The sequence below is a fragment of the Marmota marmota genome, unplaced genomic scaffold, assembly GCF_001458135.2.
Source record: "Marmota marmota marmota unplaced genomic scaffold, marMar, whole genome shotgun sequence".
NCBI classification, from domain to species: domain Eukaryota; kingdom Metazoa; phylum Chordata; class Mammalia; order Rodentia; family Sciuridae; genus Marmota; species Marmota marmota.
The window spans coordinates 32,158,388-32,170,586 of NW_026000057.1; the positions used below are offsets into that span (position 1 = coordinate 32,158,388).

The 12,199-nt window shown below is 31.8% G+C and overlaps 1 protein-coding gene across 2 annotated transcripts in view; it reads left to right on the plus strand.

Annotated features, from left to right (window-relative positions):
* Bank1 (B cell scaffold protein with ankyrin repeats 1) overlaps positions 1 to 12,199 on the plus strand; it is a 293,502-nt gene that overhangs the window by 132,040 nt on the left and 149,263 nt on the right. For both annotated transcript variants that reach the window (XM_048813664.1, XM_048813663.1), the window contains exon 7: positions 1,963 to 2,159. In XM_048813664.1, coding sequence (XP_048669621.1) covers positions 1,963 to 2,159 — 197 coding nt within the window. The remainder of the gene's footprint in view (positions 1 to 1,962; positions 2,160 to 12,199) is intronic.

Genomic DNA, 12,199 nt, shown 5'->3' on the forward strand with positions numbered 1-12,199 from the left:
ACTATCTTGGGCTGGGATTGTGGCTCAGTGGTAGAACGTTCACCTAGCACTGGCGGGACCCGGGTTCGATTCTCAGCACCACATAAAAAATAAAAGCATTGTGTTGTGTCCATCTACTCCTAAAAAAAATATTAAAAAGAAAATAAAACTATCTATGTTCATAAAATTTACAAAGCAGTTGACTCGAAGTGAGGAATTGACTAGAATGGAGCATAAGTGCACTTTCAGTGATGATAAAATGCTTTATTTAACTTATTTTGAGTATAGGTAACATGGCTGCATACAGTTATCAGACCTCATCTAACTCATCATTCACTAGTACACTTTTAAATGTAAATTATATTTTATAAATATTTCAAAAGCCAATAGGGACATTAATGTCTTTAAGCAAAAATATTAATGATCATGTGATCCAGAGTTAAAGTCTAATGAATATCAAGGAAAAGAATGTATTACTCCAGAGTCACACATAGAGTATTACCTGAGCAGCATCCATTGTTTGATGATGAGTGAATGCCCAGGACATAGGGGCAGAGTCCCCAGTAAGCGTTTTTTAAGAGACACCTGGACTACTCATTAATGCTTGCTACTGTTTGGGGTCTATAAAAACATATAATTAAGGAAGTTTTTTATTGTTTAATATATTATATAATATAGCAAAGAGTTAGCTAATCAAGCATGTAAAAATCTGACATTATGTTATAGCTTTTCTTTATTAACTCTGACCTGGTGTAACTATAGCAGAAAACTTTATGTCTATAATGCATTGTGGTGCAAATAACTGTTAAGTAAATAATAACTCATTATTAATTAATAATTATTTATTTTCAAGAAAATACATTATTTTCAACTTGAAATGTGGGTATGTACCCATGTAATATAATTTTCACTCATTTTGACCCATTGCGCAACATATAAGGAAGAGCAAGTAATTAATGGTTAAAATATAACTATAGTTTTACCTACATCATCTACTAAAAGTGTAGAAAAGTCATTCATCAGTTTATGTTTTTATTTTTTTAGTTTTAAATTTTGGTATGTTTATTGGTTCATTATAATAATACATAATAGTTTAATTTATTATGCCGTATTCATACATGCACATAACATAATTTGATCAATCTCATTCCCTAGTACCTTCATTTTCCATTCCCTTCTCTCTTGTCTCTCCCCTGATCCATTTGCTCTACTCTACTGATCTTCCTATTATTATTATTTTTTTCAATTGTACATTATAATTGTATATATAAATAAGATTCATTGTAGCATATTCATACATGAACATTCCATAAGATGGCTGTTTCTATTCATTCTTTTATAGTTATACACAATTAATACATGTCTTGACAGTTACAAGTAATTGTGAAATTCAGTCTAAACGTGGATATGAAAGTCAAAATCCTGATGGAAAATTATATACTGAGGTTACTTACAAAAGTGTTCATCTGTATTTCCTGTTGCATTTAATTTTTTAAAGAAAATTTTGTAGAAGTCTTATATAACACCTCTAGGAATTTCATGTTCATTTCAAATTCAGAAGGAAGCAAACTAGACATGGCAGTAGAAAACACAAAATGAGTTTTTAGATGAATTTATAGAATTTTGTTATTTAATGTTTGCCTTATTTCATAGTACATTCAGAAGGAGTTATTAAACCGTAATGTTTTTGTTTTGTTTTGTTTTACATTTAGGAGGTTGATGTGGCTTTCTAAATTAAATTTATCCTATGAATAAGATTGCCACATTATGCTGATGGGAATAGTAGTTTGTATTTACGTTAAGATGAGGAACAGAAAAAGGAGAAGGATGCTACACTGCTAAAACCGCTGATACATTCTTAGATACTTAACATTTGCTTGCTTTGCAGGCAATACTTTTAGGGAAAGGTTTGTGTTTTACTTTTTTATGGAATGGGAGATATAATAAAAACATACTAAATCCTATTATTTACTATGGTTTCAGATACTCATGTCAAACAACTACCAACTATTCTCCACTGTGCAGCAAAATTTGGTTTAAAGAACCTGGCTATTCATCTGCTTCAATGTTCAGGAGCAATCTGGGCATGTAAGATGAAAAATATGGATGGTTCAGACCCAGCACAGATTGCTGAAAGGTGTGGTCACAAAGAACTCAAGAAAATCTTCGAAGATTTCTCAGTAAGGTTTTTTCTTATTATACCTCTAAAACTCTTTTATGAAGTAACTGTGTGTATGCATTTGCACATGTACATTGCTTTTTTGAAAATATTATTGTAGCGCGGCTAATCTGTAGTATCTGTTGGTTCTGATCTATCCATCATCTTAAGAAGCATTTTGCGAGATTAGTCAACTTGTTCTAGCATTGCCGTGAACCAACTTTGATTCCCAATTTTAAACATAATTTTTGAAACCTGCTTTATCTGACTTCTATATAGCCTGTTTGATATTGAAAAGAAATAAATTTATTACTTTTAGTCTTCTTCTAAAATCAAGGTAGTTTTAGACACACGAAAACAGGTCAGTTTTATGTTAAATGAATGCATTTTGATAATAGTTCAAAAAGCCCACACAATAAGAAGTTAACTTATGTTGCTGAAATTTATTTATCTTATTATTTATGTTGAAATCCCAAATTTCAGAACACTCTTTAATGAATGCTAGTTTTATAAAAATAAAGCCAAGAGAAAATTTTATCTCAGTAAATAAAATACACTTTGTGTTTCCATAATCAAGTTTAGAAACCAATTTTTTTTCTGTATGTAACAAAAGTATGCACATTTTGCTGCAGAAAGTGAATTATAGTTCTAATGGCTCTTGGGAAAATATAATAGGACAAAAATTATGCTGGTGAATACATCAAAATTTATCTTTGGAGCCACAAAACAGATATAATTTTATTGTCAATGAGCAATTAATATAGAGCATTGAAAAACTATAGACAGATTCAGGTCATTTCAGCATTTTTTACAATTATCAGATTAAGTCAATATAATATTGACTTCTAAAAAAAATCACTGGCATTTTTAATTTCCAGAGAGTGAAATGACAAACAATGGCCTTTTTTCCAATTGCAAAACATGGCAAAATAGTTAACAAGTGAGCATGGATATTATCCACTCTCTAGAATGATCTTCGTGCCATCTTTATAATAAAAGTAATAAAATTAATAAAGATTCTGATTTTTTAGTCCATGTCCTTCAAACTAGAAAAGTGCATTATTTTCACTTCTGGAAAGATTTTAGTGATTCTCAAAAATGCCAACATTTAGTTAGTTCTTCTAGTTTATCTGATGGGTACATTCATTTTAACAATTATCTACTATAACCAACCATGGTAGAACAAATTTGCAATTCCAATTACCCTGAAGACGGAGGCTAGAGTACCACAAACTTGAAGCCAATATCAGTAACTTAGCAAGACCCTATTTCAAATTTTAAAATTAAGGAAACAAAAAAGGCTGATGATGTAGCTCAGTGGTAAAGTACCTTTGAATCCAATCCCTAGCAATGAAAAGAAAATTTAAAAATTACTGTGTGTAGTCATTGACCAGAGCAACATGGCATCTATCTGAGGTAAGTCAAGGAGTGAATTTGGCCTTGGATATTTTCCCATGATACTGTTATTCAGTATATCCAACTCTTTATCTATCCTCTAATTTTTAGCCATTGATGGACATAGGTTAAAAGTTTTTCTAGAAGTTTCAGCAGCTAGAATTATTTTCTCAGATAAACCCTAATTTTCAAAGAGTGATGCTTCAGTTCCTGTTCTCAGTGAAGACTGCCTTTTGACAGATGTAGCCCATGCAAGCTTCACGTGCTCTATAAGTGATAAAATAGTAGATAATGATGAAGATGCGGGGGGTAGAAGATGGGAATTTACAGATGTGGGAAATATTTTCTTCTCTTACATCCTCTGGGTATTTATATCTTTGTTCCTATAATAATAGTACTGATATGAAATGATCACTATCATTCTCTCTAGGTGACTATTCACCCTTTTGCAGAGTTCTGATTGATCATTAGCCTATGGGATTTGTGAAATGATTTTTATATATTCTGTCTTCATGACTTGTAATATTTTACCGGAATGTTTTTAGTAGACATTGTAGATCAGATAGATATCAATCTATGAATGCTGTGCAGTGAGAAAGATGCTCCAAGGATCAACAGTTCCACAAGTACATTTTAATGACTATAGATAATTTTAAGTGTAATAATTTAAAAACCTATCAAAGGCCTTATTTATAAATGTGTGGTTAAAAAATGAAAACATGAATGTTAGGCTGTGAAACACATACAAAAATAGTTTCATGTTGGTTTATTTACCTCATAAATCTGGAAGTAGACTTATCTTCTTAAAGTATGCCAGATAACTAGATATTGACACTATTCTAAGTTATGATAGCTATGTCTAAAAAAATATCTAAACCTAATAAAGGAAAACTGTGGGATCTAATTTTGCTATTAAAATATTATATTTTAATAATATTTGCATTGCTTTAGTTTTATAAACACACTCTGATGAATCAAAGATTTTCTCAAGTGCATTCAAATTTTCTATGAACTATTATTTCTGAGGAGCTGAAAAGGCAGATATCTTTCAAGTTGCACATTTACCAACCACCAATGGACCATACCTTTTTATTTAAAAAAAAATCTATTTTTAATTGAAATACATTTTGCTTCTGATGGATTTGCTTATCTGTTGAATTCTTCCTAATCCTCTATCAATGTAATGTTCATTTTAGAATCTCACAGGGAGTCACAATACAGTGAGTTGGGTCATAACTTAATAAAGTGAGTAAAAAGAAGAAGCCATTTTGCTTTTAGAAAAATACAGAAAATAATGTATTCATAAACCAAGTGACATTCATATTTTAGTGTTAGCTATGTAAAGGAGAAGAAAGAGTTGTGGGGAGAAAGGAAAGTATGTCTAAAATCATAATTCTTAAATTATTTTATGACATCTTTTTTGAGAAGTTAATTATTTATTCTTAATTTATGAACATAGCCTCTTGTGAATTGCTTTCAAGGTTTGATAAAGTTATCTAGCTAACACCTACACTTCTTTTGTTATTGGTTCTTTTAGTTATATATAACATCAGGGTACATTTTGACATAATTATAAAAGCATGGAATATAATTTTCTGTAATTCATTCCCAGTACTTGCCCTTTTCATCTCCTCCTCCCTCTCCCTGTTCCCTTCTCTTTATTATACTGATCTTTGTGCTATTTACTTTTAGACATTTTTATAGTTAGTGTCTTGTGAATGATGGTGAAATTCACCGTTCATATACATACGTAGGAAAATTAGGTCAGATTCATTCTGCTGTTCTTCCTTTATTCCATCCCTTCTTTCTCCACCTCAGTCCTTCTACTGATCTTTGTTCTATTTTGTTGGAATTCCTCCCCTCTTCCCTTTGACTCTTTTTCTTTCTCTCTCTCTTTTTCTCCTTATTTTGAACTAGCTTTCATAAATCAGAGAAAACATTTGACCTTTAGCATTCTGAGCCTGGCTTATTTCACTCGGCATGATAAGTCTCTACTTCCATCAATTTACCAGGAAATTCCATAATTTCATTCTTTATTATGGTTAAGTAATATTCCAATGTACATACATAATACAATTTTTATTCATTCATCTGTTGAAGAATACCTTGGTTGGTTCCATAGCTTGGCTATCATGAATTGTACTGCTATGAACGTTGATGTGGCTGTATCCCTAACAAATGATGATTTTAGATCTTTTATATATATACTGAGGAGTGAGATAGCTGAGTCATATGGTGGTTCCATTTCTAGGTTTTTGAGAAATCTCCATACAGTTTTCCAAAGTGGTTACACTAACTTACAGTCCCACCAACAATATATGAGAGTACTTTCCCCTCATCCTTGCCAACACTTATTATTACTTATATTCTTGAAAATTGCCATTATAACTGGGGTGAGATGAAATGTGCTTCTTTATTATTTTCAGCTATTACTGGATGATAATACTGTGTATTTCTACAATCTATAAAATCTTTCAAATGTTTACTCATTTTTCAGTTTCTGGCAATGTCTTCTATAAAAATTAATATGAAAGATAGATGAACAAAGGTCAAAAGATTTGGTATTTCAATCCACAACTAAGTATGAACCACTATTTGCTAACAGAATTCTTGAGGAAAACCCAGACAATTTCAAATAACAAGTGTCAATATTGATGAATATATAATTCACTTAAAAACATACCTTGTAAGTTTAAAATATATGGAAAATTGAATGTAAACTGGAACCTAGCCTTAGATCAAGAAACATTTTTGACAGGCTGGGGATGTGGCTTAGTTGGTACAGGGCTTGCCTTGCATGTGTGAAGAAGCCCTGGGTTCAATTCTCAGTACTGCACACATACACACACACACACACACACACAAACATATACATACACAGAAAGGCACTTTGAGATTTAAGATAAAGCATACAACAAATATGAGTGTGTATTTTAAGCAAAATGATATAAGTAATTTTTTCTTGTTTTGTCTCAAGTATATCACCCTCTCCATCCCCATCAATTTAAACCCTAACAAAATGATTGCACCAATGTGTAAATAGAGAAGGAAAATATGTCTTCCTCTGTCAGCTGGTGGTGGAACTGAAGAACCAACAGTCATTTACCTTAGGTTCAATTTTCAAAAAATACCTTTTTTCTTTCTCTACAATATTCATTCATATGGTTTGGGGTCAATAGTAATAAGATCTTAATCATAGAGATTCTTCAGGAAAATTTTAAAAAATAGGAAAATTAGTTTTCTGTATACTTTCACTAGCTGACTTTTTAGGAACACTCTTGATTGGGAACCTTTCTATTACTCACATCTGTAGCATTCCTGGGACATCCTGTTCTCATGAACCATCTCTACAGTTTTCTTTGCCCCTGTGGACAGTGGGCTCCAGTATGTGTGTGTGCAAATATTCTGTGGCCCTCTGGTGTCTGATTGAAAGATCCTGATATTTTCCAAATGATCAAGGGTTGGAATGAAAATATGGCAGAGTTGATATTAAAGTATTCACAGTATCCCTGATATAAAGCAATAACTGACTCACATTGAAAACCTCTTGTTCCAGAAGTTAATTAATCTTGTGTTTTGGTCAGTGAACATTCTCTTTTTCTTGGCATTGTTCACTTAGTACTTTCTACATAGTGCTTTTGTTTTCAAGTAGATTGTTTCATTGCATTAATAGATATTATTATTATGTAATTGATTTTAAATGGTAGTACAACCTGCTTTGCATTTGTAGTTTCTTCTCTCTTATAAATCGAGATGTTCCCAATGGCTAATAGGCTACCCACCTCTCTTGCCGTCAGGTGATCAGAAGGTGCCTGACATGCATTTACTCTGTGATGGGAAATAAAGCAAGTGTTCAGTTTAAAGACTTGTTTGCTCTCACTTATGCAAAGGTATCCCTAACTAGATTTCACACTGGTCATATTCTCAATATATTTAGGTTTTTAAAAGACTGTTATTTGGGAATTCATAGATTACTGTCTTCAGCATAAATTTTTTAATAGGCTAGACTACAATGAATTTTAGAATTCCAGCTTTTACTCAATATTGATGTTCTGATAGAACTGAGGAAACTGGATTAAGACTCATAACTGCACTTGACTGCACACATTATGAATTCATATCTCAGTTGTGCTTTTGAAGCTACTTAGCGATTTCTTTCTAAAATCCCTTTAAATGCACCATAGTGGCTCTTATCGAATTGTTCTCTTCCCCAGATTCTCAAGTTTTGATGTCCTTACTCTGCACTCTAAAAGTCCTATCTAAATTCTCTTAACTCGCTTTTCTTCTTTCTCTAATTTTTCATTTCATCTCACACACAGAACCTTGGGACTCAGCCAGGTCTGAATTTTAAGCCTAATTTCATTAAAACCCAAGTTTACATCCTTGGGAAAAAAGTAATTCTTTATAGGATGTTTTACAATTTGATGAAATTAATATGAAAGCATTAAGTATATAGAAGATTCACAAAAAGTGATATGCATTTTCCTTATTTTCTTTCAATTGATTGTTATTCATTCCAAGTTTAGGCCATCAAGGATCAAACCCTCTCTTTTGCATCATGCATCCCATTATATGGACTCTTTCATTAACAAACATCTTTAATGTTTGCATGTGTGTGTGTGTGTGTACATATAAAATATATATATATATATATATATATATATATATATATATATACACTTGCTTTACATATACATATATTCTATTATTACATTACACATATATGTTATTATTGTTTATGCCAGGCATGTTCACATTATATTCTTATACTAAATATGTTTGAATTAGATATTTTTTCTTTCATTTTACAGACAAGGAAATTAAACTTCAAAGTTTAATTTAATCAAGCCCCTTGGTAGCAATGTACTCAATGAGCAAAGTATTTTAGGCAAAACAAAGTCTCACTGGAGCTGAACTTGTTAAAAACAAATAGAGTGATAGCTCATGCCCCAGCAGGTGATGAAACAGATGAACACAAATGTCCAAAACTTCTACACAATGGAAGGAAGAATCATAACTGGAACAACTGAAATCGTGTGGAATTTGTGTGAAGCAGAAAATAAATAAATTATAAATTAGATTTTAAATAAGAATAATTTAATGGGAAATATGAACAATACATCTGTGTGAAAAGAATGGATTCTGAATTTGTAGGAAGAAGGTAGAGCACATATAAAGTTTGTCTTCTTGGGACAAATGCTTAACCTAATCCATTGATTTTTTTTCATAGAATACACATTATTATCAACTTGTTTACAGTAATGACCTAGGAAATAGCATGCAACTATTAAAAGAAAAAAGTTAATATTCACTATGGGATTTTATTTTATTGGGGGGGTCAATGACTCACAAGTGATTTATTGAAAAGCAGTGATGACAATAGTGATATACAAGCTCCAACTTAAAAATAATGTCATAAATACGATCAACAGGGCTCCAGTCTCCTTTTTACTGAGTCTGTAAATGCTAGGACAAATGAATCTGCTTATGATGAGTTCTGAAAAGTAGCTAAAAAGGAAAAGTTTAAATTGGAAGTTACTATGGCATTTTAGTAAAACATCTACCAAGAAACATTTATAAAACCCAAACAAGCTCATAGGCACCATTATGCATCATGGTAGGTATTTTAAAATTCATGTGTGTGTGTGTGTGTGTGTGTGTGTGTGTGAGAGAGAGAGAGAGAGAGAGAGAGAGAGAGAGAGAGAGAGATTTCTGCTTGCTCTGTTAACTATGAAAAAAAGTACTCGATATTTTATTATTTCTTTACACATTTTCTCACATGTTATATGTTCAATGCAACATGTATGAGACAACTGAATTCAAAGCAGAAAAATTGTAAGTGATTTTTTTCCAAATGTATTTGACCAATTAAAGATTGTCCTTAGGCTGAACATCAATAGAATGACCATTGAGAAAAACATTTCTTTTTTTTTTCATAGTGTAATCTTGGGTTTTTATTAAATTAGTTGTCATAAAATGTAATTCTCCTTACAGTATTTGTGTTCAGAATTATTTCCATATGCATTTTTTAAACTAAGATGGTCATTAAGCCCAGTGTATAACATGGTTTAAAATGATCTCTTTCTCCCTAAAATAGTGTTCGTTTGATTTAACAGAGTCAAGTAAATACTCCATTTGTAACTCAATAAGAACTATTCACAGATGTCATCATAGTTGTTGTTTTCTCAATGTGCTGCTATGTAATAAATGATTACTATTTTCATAAAGTTTCTAGAATAGCTTAAAGTATCTATATACTCTAACTTTACTTACATACAGAATGAAATCCTAAAAAAAAAAAAAAATCCTGGGTTCATATCCATCATGTCCATCAGTCTGCTTCCACACAGGAGGAAGTGAAAGCAAGATCAGGACAGCATGCAGCTAATCTCCATGATAGTGCAGTCCTTCCAGAGGAAAATGGAAACAAACCTCAGCGGGGAAAAGCAAGATGAGTTACATATCTGAAAAGACCTTGAGTGATTTCCAATGCATACGTGTAAACACATTATTTCATTATCAATTTATATCATAACAAACAAAATTAGTCCTCAACTCCAACAAAAAAGAGGTTTTATGATGCACATATAGTATATGTTTTGTGCTTCCAGTTTCTTGAATGGACCTGTATCTAAGAAATATATTAAATCCAGCATTCAGGAGCTTTTGTTTTGTTATTTTACACTAAAAAATCTATCTTATTTAAAAATACATTTATGTTTCTCATAGCATAGGTGTCTACTATATTTCTCATGTCAAGATCTATTTACTTCTTTACTGTATAATTTCCCTGAATTGTATGATCAGTATTTTAAAAAGTAATTTACTGTTAAAAAATTATTCTAAGTTTAATGACTCTGTTGGCAGTTTGAACAAGAAACAGCTGAGATGAGGAGCCACATCTCGAGTTATCCTTGGCAAAGGAAAATATTAGCCTTCTGAGGAGATGTCATGAATTTTTTATCCTCTGATATATATTTGAATGTTAATCCTCACATTAGGGAAAATTTCTGTAGGCCCCAAGTAAGTCCCTCAGGGATGATTTAAACCCCATGTACCCACTCTCCTCTTGCAGAGGGCATGCAAAACAGCTGGGGTGACATCTCAGCCATAGCAAATGCATATTTCAGAAGAATTTATATTATCTCTGATCTTCAGTGTGTCAAGTGCCTTAGCTGCTGGGATTGCACCCATGGTAAATGAGGACAAGTGACAATATGATTTTGATTGCCTATTGGCTCAGTAGGTAGTGATTTTTATACTCATTACATTAAAATTAATTGAATACCCACAGGTAACAAGGCAATTCATGAAAGTAACAGCAGGAAATAATGTACATGTGCTTACAGTTCATCTCCAATAGAGATCATTAATACACCATTAACATATTTTTTCAAGGTTGAAACAGTATCGCATTCTCAACAGGTAATTCCTTTTCTTTGACATATTTACTACAGAAGCCCGTGACCTCAGCATTTACTGAGGGTCACATCCCTGCATATGGTAGCTAAATGGTCTTTTAAGACCCTTAGAGCACCACATTTTTTTATTATTCTGAGACTTATAATTTCTTAGAAACCTTCTAAATTTGTGTTCCTTTGTTTTTTCTGGTTTCTTTCTAACCAATTAGCTGTGTAGAACTGAGAGTTGTCACCTACATGCCTGCTGGTCAAAAGGAAATGCAATTCCAGGGTGCAAAATTAATCACAAATGCTAATTAAAGCAATCGGTATTGACACCATAGCTTTAGAAAGCAGACCTCATGAAATAAACACAATCTCATTTTCCTGTGAGAAGGAAAGTATACAAAGCAAATAATTAAAATTTTATTAGGAAAATATGGTTCTTAAAAATTATCTTTTAATTGTGCTTAAATTTTAGTCATTCTTTACATTTGAAGATAGAAAAACTTATTTCATATAATTCAATGCAAATAAGTATGTACTTGTCTACAAGTATCATGCCATGGTCCTATTTTTAAATGTATATAAAGGTCTCTTCAGGATTTGAGGCCAAATGAAAATAAAAACATAGATTTGTATATTAAAAAGAAATGAATATTCATCAAATATAGCTCTGAACCTGAGAAATATTATTTTTTCAACTTTTCTTGTGCAGCAATACCTTCCTTGAAATATATATAATGTGAAAAAGTAAAGATTATGATTGATTTATTTTGCTTCAATGAAATATAGTATGAAAGTAAAATAGATGGTTTCAGTGAAGGCTAAAATTTGAACTTATTATAAGTAAATTAACCAGTTCTTATATGAGCCTGAAAATAAATAGTCTCCCTAATTTTAGTTGAGCTGATCAATTTATTGATTGATTAAAGAAATATTTACTCAGTAGATATTAGGTACCAAGCATTTTTTTTCCAAGCCCTGGAAATTCAAAATGATTAAAATTCCTGCCCTAGTGGGAAAAAAGACTATACACAAATAAATAAGACATAGAATATATCTAAAGACCACTGGTATTTTAGGACAGGAAGAAATAGAAGTCATCACCTTGTCAAAGTAGTGTGTGGGAAGGGTTGGGAGGGAGGAGCAATTTAAAAATGAGTAGTCAGGGAAGTGCTCACTGAGGAAGCCTCTTAGTAACAACCTGAAAGCTACAAAGCAGAAAGTCATATAGGTGTCTGAGGAGAAAGTATTCCAAGAACAG